Source organism: Aotus nancymaae, unplaced genomic scaffold (genome assembly GCF_030222135.1).
Source record: "Aotus nancymaae isolate 86718 unplaced genomic scaffold, 86718_ANA_hifiasm-v0.15.2.pri h1tg000019l, whole genome shotgun sequence".
Classification (NCBI taxonomy): domain Eukaryota; kingdom Metazoa; phylum Chordata; class Mammalia; order Primates; family Aotidae; genus Aotus; species Aotus nancymaae.
This window is the reverse complement of record NW_026988431.1, coordinates 26485875-26503737: the sequence shown is the minus strand read 5'-3', so window position 1 is coordinate 26503737 and position 17863 is coordinate 26485875. Positions and strand designations below refer to the sequence as shown.

The 17863-nt window shown below is 38.4% G+C and overlaps 1 protein-coding gene across 6 annotated transcripts in view; it reads right to left on the bottom strand.

Moving 5' to 3' along the window:
• Positions 1–17863, bottom strand: part of NEK11 (NIMA related kinase 11) — a 313205-nt gene that overhangs the window by 218636 nt on the left and 76706 nt on the right. For all 6 annotated transcript variants that reach the window (XM_064378689.1, XM_064378693.1, XM_064378690.1 and 3 more), the window contains one exon: positions 8350–8468. In XM_064378689.1, coding sequence (XP_064234759.1) covers positions 8350–8468 — 119 coding nt within the window. The remainder of the gene's footprint in view (positions 1–8349; positions 8469–17863) is intronic.

Here is a 17863-nt window from a genome sequence, read left to right as displayed (position 1 = left end):
ATCAAGGCCTAGAAAGGCCAAATAACTTGCCCAATATTGTATAGCCTATTAGTACAAACTTAGATCTGTTTGACTCTATAAACCACTATTCCCACGTAGGTCTGTTTATCTATAAAAACTTTGCTATTTAATCACTATTTTCTACTGCCTTCTTACATTCCCACAATACCTAGACTCATGCTGTACATGAGTATGTTGCTGACTTCTTACTGATTTAAAAAGAGAACAACAGTATTTACTAAGAGTGTTAAATGAAATCTGGCTTTCTCTACGCCCACTCTTGGGGTCCTCTTGGTATGGCAGGAACTGTTAAACGCCTACACAATAGCCATTCTCCTCCTCTTCTCCCTTGACATCAGAACCCCATGAGCCTCTGGGGAGTCTCAGCCCTCCTCAGAGCTGTTAGGTAAAGGAAGTAGGGGGAATAGGGAGTGAATGTGGCAGGGGAATACGATTGCTAAGTTAGATACAAAACTGGTTAGTGCCTAACAAGGCCATAGACCATAATCACCAGGGATATAGCCCTGGTGATCACAGTGGAAATTATTTGCATCACTACTGGACAAAAATTTTCAAGTGTGCTTCTGCCTCCACAGAGTTATAAAGTAGCCCAGATAATAGAAAGTTAAGTCCAGCACTGCAATGAAAAAATATCCAGTAATATATTTTGTCTCTTCCATGTTTTTTGAAATTTTTCTAACACAAATGAGATATAAGAGAAGTCTGCTGGAATCTTATAGGAAATATTTCCCTACTCATATAAAAGACAAAAAAAAGGGAGGAGTGACATGCCATATGTCCCTTTTACCTTTTCTGGAGTTTGGTTACTATTGTATGAAGGTGGGATACGTGGTCGTGTTATAGCCATCCTGGCAACCACAAGAGGACAAGCCTGACTATGAAAGCCAACCACATTGAGAATGGTGGAATAAAGAGGAAGAACTAGAACCCCAGAGAATACTGACAAGCCACCCAAGTTAACCAACTCTAGAACAACTCACTTTGGAGACTTCTGGTTAGGCAAGGTAATAAATTTTCTCTACTGTTTAAGCTGCTTCATTAAGAGCATCTAAGGTTGATCACTTGGTTTCTAAAGCTATTGATCCTAGGAAGTCAAAGAGAACAAGGGTTTAAGATTTGGAATACTGAGCTAGGGAGCCTACCAGAAACTTGGTGCTGTAACTATGGAATAAGTAAAACATTCCAAAGAACCTCGCCTGATAACTCCTAGACTAGACAAACAGAAGATGAATTACAAATAATAATATATTGATAGCCTTCTATAAATATATAAATTAGTAAATCATCAGTAGATACTTTAAGAATAAGGCATACGATATGTTAGAAAGCAGTTATGAGAAGTAATTAGCTGGCTCTGTGGTAATGGAACAATAAATTCTATGCAACAAACCAGGTATCAAGCTATTTGCTAAATATCTATTGAAAAGTCATAATTGGCCGGGCACAGTGGCTCATGCCTCTAATCCCAGCACTTCGGGAGGCCGAGGCGGGCAGATCGCAAGGTCAGGAGTTCGAAACAAGCCTGGCCAGCATGGTAAAACCCCATCTCTACTAAAAATACAAAAATTAGCTGGGCATGGTGGCACATGCCTTGAATCCCAGCTCCTTGGGAGGCTGAGGCAGGAGAATCGCTTGAACCTGGGAAGCAGAAGTTGCAGTGAGCCAAGATGGCACCACTGCACTCCAGCCTGAGTGACAGATAACGACTCCATCTCAGGAAAAAAATCGTAATTTACTGCCTTTGTGGTTACAATAAGCCAAAATGGGCCAGCATAATTTTGTCCTATGCTTGGCTAATATCCATTCCTTTGAAGTATATGAAAATAAAATCCAAGAAATAATAAGGTAACAGGCAATACAGACAGTTCACATAAAATAGTTCTTCTAAAAAGCTCAACACAGTTCTCCATCTATTATCTCATGTGCACCATATCATATCTGTTCATGTGGTACGTCCCTCTCATTTCTATGTTTCATGATACCCAAGTGATCTGGTTAAGATTTGCTGACTGTGGTTCAAATTCACGCTAAAAATCCCATCTCCATCTCCCTATCAGGTCATTCTTCCCCAGCCTCCAGAGCCAATGCTAGGGGAAGAATGGTCTGTGGAGGTACAGACAGCAGGCATTTCTCAGGTCTCCAGCCCAAGGTAGAACTGTGGAGAAGGTACGGACAATTCCCTTCACCTCTCCTTAAGCTCTTATATCAGGGTGGATCACAAACTCTTCTTGCCAAAGGTGCTGGCACAGCCAATGGCTCTTTTGTGACGCACAACCTAGGCAACTCCTGTTACTGGTCTCTGTCATGTGGCCACTGTCCCAAGCGCTGAGGTACCTGCCTTTGTTTATCTGTGTCATGTCTCCTCACTAACGCAATGAGTCCTCTATGTTGTAAGTCAGAAGCAGGGTCAGGTCTTCCTCAAACTCTTGGTCACTGCCAGCACATCAGCACTGTGCCTACACCTGGTTCAGGGGTGAGGTTGCCTTGAAAAAGTGACTGCAGGATATCCTTAAGAAGTGAGGACCAGGAGAAAGCAGGAATCTCCAGTCACACCAGACACAACTTCTCTCTGCTTTTCCATCTTCAAATCTGGGGTAGGACACCTCCTTCCACAGTCATATTTACTGACTGAGATTTTCAAGTCTGTCTTTTCCCTGGAAGCCTCACTACATTAAAAATGAGTTCTTAACACTACCTTTCAGGGAACATTTTAGCCACTCTACCACAGTACCTCACCAAGCTGGCTGGGAAATGCATGGGCAGTGAGGTGACGAGGAAGCCATCTTGGAGTAAGTGCCCCAGCCCTGTTCCCTCCTCCACTGGGAAAGCACCAAAATCAGCCAGGCCTTGAGACCACCAGCAGGTGGGCCTTCTGCAGAGAGGCTGCTCTGTCCTTTACCTTAAGAAATTGACGTTAACTGAACTCCATGCTTAGAACAGGAATGGGTTTCAGTGCAACATTCTCAAGATAGCTTTTAGTGAACTGTGAATATTCTCAACTTTTAATATCACTATTTATGTGTTTATGCCATATGTTATAGATTTAGAGTAACGTATAAATAAACCAAATTAAAATAAGTACAGGAAAGCTCCAAAGGAGAGAACAGATTCTTCATTTTTTCTGTAACTTCATTCTTCTTAGTGGTTCCAGAGTCTTCATTATCTCCTCTGCAGCTACACTGTATTAGTCTGGGTTCTCCAGAGAAACTAATGATAAATGATTTATTATGAAGAACTGACTTGCAAATTAGGGAGGCTGAGAAGCCTCACAATCTGCTGTTTACAAGCTGGAGATCCAGAAAAGCCAGTGGTGTAATTCAGTCCCAAAGGACTGAGAACCAGGGGAGCTACGGTGTAAATCCCAGTCCCAGGGTAGGAGAAGATGAGTTGTCTAGCTCAAGTAATAAGGCAGGAACACGGGGGCAAATTCCTCCTTCCTCAGTCTTTTGTTCCATTCAAGCCATCAAAGGATTGGATGATGCCTGCCCACACTGGGGAGTGTAATCTACTTTACTGAGTCCACAGATTCAAATGCTAACCTCATCCAGAACCATCTCCAAAGACACACCTAGGAACAATGTTTAATTCTGGGCATCTACTGCCCAGTCAAGTCAACACATAAAATCAACCATCATATATATAAACTAAAATTTTTGCAATGCATTTGCAACAAACCTAACCTCTTCACATGTATTGTTTCCAGGGTAATCTTCTTAACTCATGTATAAGCCAATTTATGTAATTTTCAAAATATATTTTAATATATACTGTAGATCATACATGGAGAAAACTAGAATAATGCTTTGTAGACATGCCTATATGTATCATCCGTAATTTGAAAGATTTCAGTTTAAAGCTGAGTGAAACATTGTAGTGGACTTATTCTTGTTCCCAAGTATTCACACGTATTACTCCTTGCAGTGAGGGCTCCCTTTGGGAGGAAGAGGCAACCCTACCCCTCTGACATTAGGAGTGGTCATGTGACTTCTCTGGTCAATGCCATGTGAGCAGACTGGATGATTGTCTTGTCTGAGCAAAAGCTTTAAGAGCCCTTAAGGGTTTCCACTCTCTTGCTTTTCCCTCCACCAGGAGTAAAGTCTGTCCCAGATAAGGGCTGCTCCTTCAGTTTGGGTACTGGAATGAAGACATGCAGAGCAGACTTGCCGATGACCCATATCTGTCAATATGCAACATGAACGAGAAATGATTGCTGATGTAAGCCACTGACATTGGAGTTTTGTTAATGCAGCATGACTCCCTTCAGCAAAAACATGTTTTAGTGCTACATTCTCAAAGTAGCTTTCAGTGAACTGTGAACAGCCTTGGCTTTTTAACGTCATTATTTATAAATGTTTAGGCCATGTGCTAAAAAATCATTCTTTTGGATTCAAAATGTTTTAAAATCAGATAATTAAGATAAGTTTATTTTCTGAAGGAAACATGTTTCATACTAAATTAAATATTGAAAACCAACAGAAGTGAAACATAGATCATACATTTACAATCAGGAATAATATAACTGCTCCATTTAAAAACCATTCTTAAAATTAGATCAAGATTAAGACACCTTCCTCCCTCTTCTCACTCCAAATTCCCAGAAATACAAGAAATTTTTCAAGAGGAAATTTGTAATAGTGCTAGAAAACAATAGTTACATTTAAGCAAGTTTGCTTTTTTTCTTTTTCCAAAAAGTCCGGAAAGAATGCAGGAAGAGAAACCCAAAACCTACACACTATTAGAAGAGTCTGCCTCTGTATCCCTCTACCCACAGCAGCCACTAGTTCAATAAAACATTCTGCACAGCTTTTCTGGCTTCTCCTTCTCACTCTTCCCACTCACTGGCTTCTGCTTTCTAAAATTAACTCCTAAAACAATTATTTGTACCCTAGTCTTTGTTTCAGGGCTCTGATATTGTAGGAACCCAAACAAAGTCAAGCCCTGATGGTTCCCCAAGATCCAGGGCCTCACTTCTGACTTCCTTCTCTTATTCTCATTCTCTCTTTCTCTCTTCCCTCTCCCTGTCCTTCTCTCTCCATATTCTTACCCAGCATATTCACAATTAAACTCATCACCATTGTTTCAAACCTGTCTTTCTAACTTCTCATTCACCTAGGAACAAAACCTCAGGTTCATCTTTGACCTTCTATCACATCTCACAGATCCACTTAATTTCAAGTCCAGTCATTTCAACTTACTGAGTTCATTCTGATCCTTCCTCATTCTACCTACCTCTGCCAGATTGGTTTAGGTCTCACAATCTCATGCATGGATATTATGAAAGGTTACTGACTGATAACCCAAGTTACCTTCTCTCCTTGGTATAATTTGTCATCTAACCTTCCTGAAGCAAGCTCTGGCAATATTATATAACTCCACTCAAAAACCTCTTGTGGAATTCAACGTCTATGCTCCAAAATAAAGCCCTCTTGACTTCAGCCTATCTTTGCCAACAACTTTATTCATTACTTCAAGAGCCTTCCCAATAGAACCACTCACCATTCTCTCTACAAGTTTCACGTTTTCCAACCTCTGCCTGTGCTCTGTTCCCTATACCTGGAAAGCTCTGACCCATTTTTCATCATACTCAAAACCTACCTTGTGTCAAGTGCTACTTCTTCCAAGAAGTCTTCAATGATTCCCCAAATAAAAACACTATCTCTCTTCTGATCTCCTATAACACTTAAATTGTACTTTTCTTGGAACTTTTATCACTTGTTTTAACCTAGAGTATAACTTACATTAAAATGTAAAAATCTTAGATTTGATGATGTTTTACATATATATCAACATATATTCCACTCTTGTAATCCTCCATCCAGATTAAGATATAAAACATTTCTAGTATCCAGGTTTCTTTGCGCCCCTTCCAGTCAAAGCCCCTTTCCAAGAGTTTTTATGACTCACCTTAGATTAGTTTTGCCTGGTTTTGAACTTCATATAAATGCAGTCATGTAGTATACACTCTTTTGTATCTGGCTTCTTTCATCCTACCTATGACCTCTGAGATTCACCCAGGTCATGCTGATTATTAATTGTCTGTTGTTTTTAAATTATAGAATAGTAATTTTAAAATTCCATTACAGGGTCATACCACACTCATGTAACCATTCCACTGTAGATGAATATTTTTTAGTGTTTTCACTATTACAAATAAGGCTTCTATGGACATTTCTGTATACCTTTCGTTGGACATCAGCACTCATTTCTACCCCTAGGAATAGAATTATTGGGTCATAGGTATTTTTATGTTTGGCTTAGAAAGTACTGCCAAACATTTCTCAAAAGTGTTTGTATCAATGTACACCCTACTAACAATACAAAAGAATTCCAGGTACTCCATATGCTTACCAACACTTGTTATTGACATTGTTTTTAAAACCCCTGTTGATGTCTGTGCTCTCACCTCTATATTAAATTATAACCATAAACAACAACATCACATAGAGCTTAACATTTTGCAAACTTTTAAACTGTACCGTTTCTCAATGCATAATTTCTACCCTATAATGTAAGCAAGGAGAGTCCTGTTATTATCCTTATTTTATATTAGGTAGGTGCAAAAATAATTGTGGCTTTTGTCATTAAAAATAACAGCAAAAACCACAATGACTTTTGCACCAACCTAGCAGATGAGAAAACAGGTGCAGCGAGGAGAGCTTGCTCTCATGACCAGCTTGCTCACGGTCATGAATCTAGTGAGTGGTGGAGACACTGAATCGTGTACCTCTACCATGGCACATGGCTTATAGTTAGAAGGGTACATGTTTTATGTCTGCTAGCTTACTAATAGCTCTTTGAGGTTGAGACTTATTTTTAATTTATCACTAACAAAGGAATGAATGAACTGAAATATAAAACCGTAATTTCTTTGTACATAAAAACTTTACAATAATTGGTTATAATAACGTAATGACTAAGAAGCACCATCACTTGTTACCTGAATCACAAAGGATTGTATTTCAGTTTCACAGATTCACAAATATCTAAATATTTAGTCTCAATTAATGACTTTCTTTGAGTATTAAAGGATTAAAAACTTATAAGCCTCTGTTCAAAGGGTTATTTTAAACTCACTTATTTTTACTATTACTAAGCAGTCTTAAAGGTTATCAAAAATATTTGGGTTCTTAAATCAACCAGATTTCAGTTTTGTATTTTGTGCATACAACACCATAGTTAGCATCTTAATATGTGTTATTTTTTTTAGTTGTTTTTCTTGTGTATAACCTAACAATATGCCAAGAAGTAGTAAGGAAAATAAAATACTAATATAAATGGATGTACACAGAAGTTTTATAGTCAGCAACTTTCGGTAGCTTATTGAAAGATTAGTTGATTCTCTTAAGTCAAATAATCTTATAATAAAAAGATTTCTTAAGATAGTCTGACATCATCCAACAGATTGTTTATGAGGTGCCAGTCAATAAATCAGGAGCTATCTGTATCAACAAGCATGTGTTTTAGAAGATATATGGCAAATTACAGAATAATCCGATTACTTTTTATGCCGTCGGAAAGTACAGATGACACATTTAAGCAATCTGACATCAATGGATGGCTAGACCTTGGTGTGCCTTAAAAATCACCCCTTTCATTCAAGAAGAATGGTATCATGTTTTACACCTGCTCCCAAGGTGAAATCTACCATAGACACCTCCAAGTATCCACTTCTTTTTTGTCTATGTATGTCCATCTTTTCAAACGTGTTATTATCATTTTATGCATCTCTAAAACATTTAACTTCTAAAACTTCTTACTTTTGACCTATAAAAAATCATCAAGAGTTTTAAAATACATTTTTGAGGCAGAGATGGTAAATGTAAATCATAGATAATCAAAATAATTGACCTTCGTCATCAGATACTTCACATCAAAACTGACTTTCTATCTGAATATTTCTCTCTCTGAGGCTAAATAACCTAGCTAAGCATACACTGGCACATTCCAAGGTGACCACACAATTCATTTGTGGCATACCAAGGTATTTACAACTCAAGCCTGCTGTAAGATACAATAAATTCATAGCATGCCACAGGTATCTGAGAACTTCCTGTAATTCATAGGAGATGATCAGATATAATGAAATGTGTTTGATACAAATTTCTATCTTGTATTCAAGGCCAACTTGATTTTCAGAACAGCAACAAAAAGCTACACAAGTAAATCCTCTAGATACAATCAGTCAACCGTTTTCTCAAACATATTAGAGATGTTTAATTATAGCCATATACCTTTGAACTTGTTTCAATTATAGAAAAAAATTTCACTTTTCAAGTTCAGACATGACTGTTAAAAATAGATCCTGTTCCCAGTAGCAAATGAACATACCTCTCATGCATGTAGTCAACTCCCAGCAGCAGCTGGATAAACCATTCTATTATTTGATTTTCTGGAAACAGTTTTCCAGCTTCTTTAAATTCCTGAATTTTATAGTCCAGATCTCGGCCCTAAAATGAAGAGCATAATATTTCATAGTTTTTCAGCTAATATTTAAAATCAAGCTCACTTAACAACAGTTAATACATAGCAGGCACTGTTTATGATAAGAAAGTGCCACTCTGTAATTATCACTACAAAGATTCTCTCTTTAACCAAAGTCTATTCAGGTTCATCTAAGCACTCTTCTCAACTTTGACCTATAAAGCACTCTTCTCAACCTTGACCTGTAAAGACTTGAACAAACATGAATGTATTAACAGTTTCTAAAAGCCCAAGGCCACATCCCTAGAATGGTTCTACCCTCCCACCCCTTAAAGTTCCTGCCTGAGAAAACTCAAAGTAGACAAAAGAATTGACTGTTTGTTCCAGTCAACCCCTGAAGATAAGGTCCTTGTCTCCCAATTTCTAAGGAAGGTTAGGAATCTAACTTTGATGAGCACCAGTTAACAAACCCACATGGTTTTAAGGGACCAGCTTCCACTTTCTGATTTTTGTAATTTTTCACTTCCTTGACTTTGCTCAGGCCCCTGCTGTTCCTCTTCCCTACTCCCTTATTCTCCCTGAATACCCAGTCACTCTGCACAAATCAGAATGGAGATTACCTCTTTCCCCTAGTGTTAGTAATTATTTCATAAAATCTGTTTTAAAGGCTTTAACTAATGGTATTACTCAATGAAAAAACCCTTATAAGGAGAAAAGTTATCATATAAACCTTCAACCTAAATTATTTTTTATATTACCTAAATATGCACCCACATAAAACTAGCAATAAGTTTTCTTATACTCAGAGTTGTATATAATTATAGAATCTTAACATATATAAACTTAAAAAGTCTGCCCAATAAAATTCAAATGAGTAATATTAATTTAATATAAAGTGATGATTTTTTGGTGAAACTAAATTGGTACTGACATTGTGCATACAGCTGCTGTAGTATAGATTCTTTCGAGTTTGGTATGCCCAGGGAACCATGTGCATTGGGATGACTGAATTCTCCTTTCCTCTATAAAACTAAAGCAAAACCCTACGGAATACACTAACTGTGAATCTACCTGGGGACCCAAGCACATCATTTAAGCATTTAGTCAATCTCTATCCTATCACTCACTGGCAATAGGTAAAATAGTAATACCTATTATGAAAGCCAAAAACTATGATAAAAAATGTCAAACATCTAAAATAGCCTGGCAGTGTCTGACACAATGCCCTTTCTGAATATGCTTGTATTGATGTATTTCAATTATTATAAAAATAAAAATGTCAAATGCTAAATTCTCTTAGAGAAGCCTTAGACCTGATCCCTTTTACTATAAAACACTGAAAAATTAGAGATAATTTGAGAACTGTTCCTCTAAAGAAAAGGATGGATTAAATGTAACTGTGTTTGGACATGTTTGCAGGATCCCAAACACAGGCCCCATAAAGAGTGGGAGAGGTACTTACCATGCTCATGGGGTGCATAAGTGGAAAAAATGAAACTAGTCACAGACTACTCATGACAGGGTTGTTGTTAAGATGCAAAGGAAGAACATTTATAGGCAATGAGACAATCCAAAGGAAATTACTTCTAATGAAACAACATGAGGTCAACTGATTCACTTCTAATCAGTTTTTTATTTCCTTACAGTACAATGTGCAAATATTTGCTTAGCATTTTCTCTCCTCCACAGGGCCATAACAAATCAAAAGTACAGCAAACATTCACTTGCAGTCTAGCTCAAGTACAGCTTTCTGATAGATTTTCTGGGCCAAGAAGACTGTTCCAAAGCTTGTTGGAATTCAAAAATATGGCGAATTGAATATTTGACTGCTTGTCTAAAACAGTATCATTTCTTCCTCATTCTCCAAACCTGCCTTCATTTCTCCTCTCTTTTTAATCCTAGAGTTTATCAGAATTCTGTTAAGCCACATAAGCTGTACTCTCATGTTTCTATAAGTTGCAAAGAATATTTTTGACAATAGATCATTATAACATCCTGTGTAGTAGACGTGAAAGTCCTTCAGATGAAAGGTGACCTGTAAATATACAGCTGACCTTTGAACAACACAGGTTTGAACTGCGTAGCTCCGCTTCAAATATCAGTTCACAACCTTATAGTATCAGCTTATAAGCTGATATTTTTCAACCAAACACATATTGAAAATATAGTATTTGCAGGAATGGAAATCTGCATATATGAAGGGCTTCCGTATATATAAAGGTTCTGGTATATCTCATTTAGTTTCTCTGAATACAATAAAACATCTCCAATGGCAGAAAGACTCTTGCCTACGTGTTGCCATCTTCTTCCTGAATAGCTTCAGAGGAGGAGTGAAAGGAGAGCAAAGAAGACAAAGACAATGATAAAGAAAAAGGAAAAAAAAAACTTGCCTTAAAGAAATATCAGTGAAGCTGCCTGCTAGCTTCTTATATCAATCCAATGTTTATCACTTTAAAAACACCATACATAAGGACAATTGTCTCTACGTACAAAAATTATGGTCCCAGAATCTGTGCATTTTTTTAAATGTGTTAACCTTACTAAGGACAACCTAGAATTATAGTGGCCACAGTGAAGTTTAACCCAGATAAAACTGGTCACTCGTGAGGCACATTAGAAAAGAAAAGATCTGGCCAGTCACGGTGGCTCATGCCTCTAATCCCAGCACTTTGGAAGGCCAAGGCAGGTGGATCACAAGCTCAAGAGATAGAGATCATCCTGGCCAACATGGTGAAACCCCGTCTTTACTAAAAATTCAAAAATTATCTGGGCGTGGTGGTGCATGCCTGTAGTCCCGGCTATTTAGGAGGCTAAGGCAGGAGAATCACTTGAACCCAGGAAGCAGAGGTTGCAGTGAGCCGAAATTGCGCCACTGCACTCCAGCCTGATGACAGAACAAGACTCCATCTCAAAAAACAAAAACAAAAAACCACAAAAACAAAAAAAAGAAAAAGAAAAAAGAAAGGATCCAACATACCACAAAAGCAATGAGACACATTCTTTAATTGATACACAGAAGTATTAAATATCTAAGATATTAAATAAATCAAAGATTTCCTCTTCAAAAGATTCTTTAGAGGAGGGAAATAAAAAAAAACTAAAGTCTTTTCTACAAATATCAGTCAAAAGCTTTAACCATCTGGGGGGGTAATCTTGTTCCATGGGCCAGATAAAGTTCAGTTCCAGATATCCTTTAATATATTAGTGAGCTTTGTGCTATGGTACTTGGCACCTGGCTAAAATTTTTAAATGAAAACTATAAGATCTGTTTTTATGTGTATATTTATATGTATCAGTATGTATGTTATGAATGTGTAATATATTTCTTTTTCCTTATGGTATTGCCAAAATTAAATTGTAAAAGAGAATTACGTAATTGGCTTAAAGAAAAATAAGTGCTTATATAAAATAGGTATTCCTTAAACCCTTAGAAAGAAACCTAAAATATTTTTCAAGTTTACATAATCTTGGATAACCTTTGGTAAATAAAAGCTAATAAAAGCATGTTGGCTTGATTAATGCAGGCATATCTTCAGAGTTGTCAGCATTTAGTACAATACAGATGCACAACTCTTCTTCCCTAGGTTTAGTGAAATAAATTCATGTTATCTCTATGTGACATAACTTGTCAGCAAGAAAAATAACTTAAGGTGATGGCTAGGCATTTAATGTCTCATCTTTATGAGCATTTCAAGCATAATTGTTAAAAAAGAGGTAAGATAAAATTCCCATGTGAAGAATGTCCTTTCTATACCAGAAACTTTTAACATTCTTACAAAGGATGGGGGGAAAAAAAGCCCTAAAAGGATAGAGGTAAAAATTTGCTTCCTCTACCATTCCTAAATACAGAGAGGCTAAAGACAGCTGGGACTGTTAATACTTCTGTGCCACATTGAAAAAAAAAATGTGTTATAAAAAAGTACACACTCCTAGAATTATAATTCACAGATTTTCCAATCTATAGACTGCAGTATGATTTTCACACTTGCTTGCTTCCTAGTGTTCACTAGAAATTAAGGTCATAAAGGGCTAAGATACAAATTAAAATATGTAACTAAAACTACTAGAAATACTAAGGAAAACAACTTTATATGCAAGTATACAAGGTAGGTCAGATGTGCTTTTGGTAAGGAAAAGCGTAAGTTATGAGGATGTGTATTATTTTGTTAAAACAAGAAGAGAAAAATTTTTGTTCTAAAGTAGAATGATTAATTGTTCCAAAATGAGAAAGAAGTATGGGGGGAGGTAAAAACCTGTCTGGATATTAGAAAGTGATAGGGTTTGGGTGTGTCCCCACCCAAAATCTCATCTTGAATTGTAATCCTCATAATCCCTTCATGTCAAGGAGGGACCAGGTGGAGACAATCAAATGACAGGTGCAGTTTCCTGCACGCTGTTCTCACAATAGTGAGTGAGTCTCACAAGATCTGATGGTTTTATAAGCATCTGGCAATTCCCCTGCTAGCACTAACTCCATCCTGCTGCCTTGTGAAGAAGGTACCTGCTTTTCCTTTGCCTTCCAACGTGATTGTTAAGTTTCCTGAGGCCCCCCCAGCCATGCAGAACTGTGAGTCAATTAAACCCCTTTCCTTTATAAATTACCCAGGCTTGGCTATTTCTTCATAGCAGTGTGAGAAAGGACTGATACAGAAAGTCTGTAGAAGAGGAATCTTGGGAAAGAAATTTTGTATGTGATTAAGCTAGCTAAGATTAGATGTGAATTTTTTCTAAAAATTAGGCATTAATATCAAAAACACGATGAAGAGAAATTAGAATTTCATCCTCTATGCTAAAACAACTTTTCCTTGCGACATTGGTCTTCTTTTAATAGGAAATTGTGAAAAGGTTTTCTGTTTGTTTTGTTTATACCTTTTAAGTAATTGGCCAAGGAAATATCCTATGTTTGACAAGATAATTAAGAAAGTCAGTAAGAGAAGAGCCATGATGGCTGACTTGCCAAGATGGCTGACTAGAGGCAGCTAGTGCACACTGCTCTTATGGAGAAGAGGTAGAGTGGCAAGTAAACACTAGTTCTTCAAGTGGATCATACAGGAGGCCATGTTTTGATTCATCAAGAAAGCAACAGTGACCCACAGAAAGCAAAGAAGAGCAAGGCAAGACAGCTGACCATCGAAGATTGGTGCAGAGACAGAGGAGGCTCCCAGCCATGAGGAAAGGGTGAGTGACAGTCCCTAGGGACCATAGTTCTGCATGGGCTTTGCAATCCTGGGCACAGGAGAGGCCCCCTGACTCTCCTGTGCTTCCAGATCAACACAGAGCACTTCATGGAGTCTGTGCAGAGCTACCACTCAAGTCCACACTAAGCTCCATGAGCCCTGGATCCCTGAGCACGCTGGTGTCAGCTGCCATAGCCCTACCAACAAAGGAGCTCAGGCTCTCTCATGCATCTCTAGGATAGGGACTGCATGTATGGTGCTGAGGAGAGGATGAACTGTAGGCCTCACCTCCACTGTACCTTATCAGGCAAGATCCAATGGCCTGGGTCCCCGACACAGCCACCCAACCCCAACCTGAACATTCCAGCTGGTTGTGGCTCTTCTTTTTTCTGGGACGGAGCTCCCAGAGGCAACCAACAAAGCTGCTGCAATTGCCACTGCTGCAGTCCCTGCTCCTGCTGTCCTCAGGTTGGGGAGGGTAAAGAATCTAAGAACTGTCATGGGCCTCCAGCATGCCACAGCTGTCATACAGAAAGGCAGCCAGACTGTTTTCCATGCAGATCCCTGAACTTGCTACTCCTCATTGGGCAGGGCCTCCCAGCTTAGGCCCCCAGAGCAGCTGCCCCACTCCCACCTGATCAGTTAGTGGTGGTTTTGTACTTCTCTGGGGTGGAGCTTCCGGAGACAACTGACAGGCCCTCTGTCATTGGCACCACCACAGTTCCCACCCATCCCACCCACCACCCTGGCTAGAAAGGGAACAAGCAGCCTGATTATTGTTGCAGGCCTACAGCACACCACAGTCATCCTATGGAGAAGAGGCCAAACTATCTTATTTGGTCTTCCCCAGGGAGAGCCCCCCCATGCTTGGGCCCAGAGCACAGCTGCCCCATCCTTGGCTGATCACTCTAATCAGCCATAGCTATGCATTTCTTTAGGGTGGCACCCCCTGAAGTAACTGGCAGGCTGTATGCCATTGCTGCCACTGCTGCTGCCCCCACCCCTGCTGCCCCCAAGCTGGGGAAGGAACAAAAAGCCTGATCTCTCCCCAGAGCTGCAGTGAATCGCCTGGGAGTACTAAGGTACTTGAGTGGGAATGGAGCCCCCACTCTTAGAGCACTGAGAGGGGTGAGTCACATGGGTTCATGGGCTGCAGCAGGAATAGGCATGCCTCCCTCCACAGATGGAGACTGAAAAGGTGTGGTCCATCTCCCTGCTGCAGCTTCTGACTGAGGGAACCTTGCAGCCAAACACTTAACAAAAGAAATGTAGGCACAGTCCCAGTGACTGGAAGGAGTTCCTGCAAGGCCCAGGAGTAAACTTGGTGAAGGCGTCACCTCTTTTGCCACTGCACCACACAGCATGCTTGCAAGTGGCAGGAAATACAAAGGAGGCATGCAGCTGAGTAAGAGCCTCTACCAGCAAATACTCTTAAGCATCATCTACTGGATTGTAACCCAAACTACAACAACAAAAATACTTTGCTAATATAACCCCCTGTAAGAATTCAGTCACAAATAAAGAACCTGCATAGAGCCTTGGTCCTCTGAGAACATCCAAAATGAAGCCAACTAACTATACTCAACTTCCATGGCAATTAAAAGAATGCCAACCTTCTCAAATGAGAAAGAACCAACACAAGAGCTCTGGCAATGCCCAGAGCCAGAGTGTATCCTTACCTCCAAACAAGTCCACTAGCTCCCCAGCAATGGTTCTTAACCAGTCAGAAATGACTGAAATAACAGACATAGAATATGGAATCTGAATGACAAGGAATCTCATGGACATTCAGAAGAAAGTTGAAACTCAACTCAAGGATTCCAAGGAATCTAGTAAAATGATCTAAGAACTGAAAGATGAAATAGTCATTTTAAGAAAGAAACAAATTGAGCTTCCAGAGCTGAAAAATTTACTACAAGAATTTCATAATATAATCACAAGTATTAACAGAAGAATAGAAGCTAGGGAAAGAATCTCAGAGCTCAAAGACCCGGTTCTTCGAATCAACTCAGTTGGACAAAAATTAAAAAAAAATAATTTTTAAAAATGAGAACTTCTGAGACATATGAGGTTATATAAAGAGATCAAATCTATGACTCAGTGGTATTCCTGAGAGAGACAGAGAATAAACAACTCAGAAAATATATTTGAGGATATAGTCCATGAAAATTTCCCTAATCTTGCTAGAGAGGATGACATACAAAACCAATAAATACAGACAATCTTGGCTAGACACCATATAAGTCAACCATCCCCAAGGCACATAGTCATTAGCTTCACCAAGGTCAAGGTAAAAGAAAAAATCTTAAAGGCAGAGAGAAAAGTCAAGTTCTGCACAAAGGGAAGCCCATCAGCCTAGCAGCAAACCTCTCAGCAGAAACCTTACAAGCCAGAAGAGATTGGTGTATGATTTTCAACACTCTTAAATAAAAGAAATTTCAACCAAAAATTTCATATCCCATCAAACCAAGCTTCATAAGTGAAGGAGAAATAAAACCCTTCTCAGACAAGGAAATGCTGAGGGAATTCATTTTAACTAGACCAGCCTCACAAAAGGTCCTTAAGGGAGTGCTAAGTTAAGGAATTGAAAGAATGGCACTTGCTACCACAAAACCACACATAGGCACATAGCCCACAGGCATTATAAAGCAATCTCAACTCTAACAACCGGCTAACAACATGATGACAGGATCAATATCTCACTTATTAATAATAACCCTGAATGTAAATGGGCTAACCTTCCCATATATAAGTGAGAGAGTGGCAAGCTAGATGAAAATACAAGACTGAACCATCTTCTGTCTTCAGGACACCCATCTAACATGTAATGATACAATGGACTCAAAGTAAAGGGATGGAGAAAGATTCATTATGCAAACAAAAAGCAAAAAAGAACAGGAGTCACTATTCCTATATAAAATAAACCAGATATTAAACCAACAAAAATTAAGGAGAACAAAGAAGGACATTACATAATGATAAAGGGTATAATTGAACAAGAAGGCTTAACTATATCAAATATATATGCATCCAATACGATAGTACCCAGATTCATAAAACAAGTTCTTCTTGGCCTATTAAAAGACTTAACCACATAATAATACTGGGAGGCTTCAACACCCCACTGACAGCATTAGACAGACCATCAAGGCAGAAAACTAACAAAGAAACAATGGACTTAACACCTCACCAATAGAACATAATGAACATTTCTAGAACACTCCAACCACCACAGAATATATATGCTTCTCATCTCCACATGGAACATATTCTAAGATTGAACACATGCTCAGTCATAAAGCAGTCTCAACAAAGTCAAAAACTTGAAATCATACCATGTATACTCTCAGACCACAGTACAATCAAAATATAAATCAGTATCAAGAAGATCTCTCAAAACTACACAGTTACATGGAAATTAAACAACTTACTCCTGAATAAGTTCTGGGTTAACAACAAAATTAAGGCAGAAATCAAACAATTCTTCGAAATTAATGAAAACAGAGTCACAACATACCAAAATCTCCAGGCTGTAGCTGAACATGTTAAGAGGGAAGTTTATAGTACTAAATGCCTTTATCATGAAGTTAGAAAGATCTTAAATTAACCATTTAACTTTGCACCTAAAAGAACTAAGAAAAAAGAAAAAAACCAACCCTAAAGCTAGCGAAAGAAAAAAAATAACTAAAATTAGAGAAGAACTGAATGAAACTCAAATGCAAAAATCTATACCAAAGGTCAATGACACCAAGAGTTGGTTCTTCTAAAAAAAAAAAAAAAAAAAAAAAGATTGACAAACCTCTAGCTAGATTAACAACAAAAAAAGAGATCCAAATAAGCACAATCAGAAATGATAAAGATGAAATTACGACCAATCCCATAGAAATACAAAAGCTCCTCAGAGAATACTATGACCAACTTTACACACACAAATTAGACAATCTAGTGGAAATGAATATATTCCTAGAAACACACAATCTCCCAAGATTGAATCAGGAAGAGACTGCAACTCTGAATAGATGAATATTGAGTTCTGAAATAATAATAATAAAGCCTACCAACCAAAAAAAGTCCTGCACCAGATGGATTCACAGCTGAACTCTACCAGTTGTACAAAAAAAACTAGTATCAATCCTACTAAAACTATTCCAAAAAACTGAGGAGGAGGGGCCTCTCTCTAATTCACTCTATGAAGCCAGCATCTGCCTAATACCAAAATCTGGCAGAGATACAATAAAAAAGGA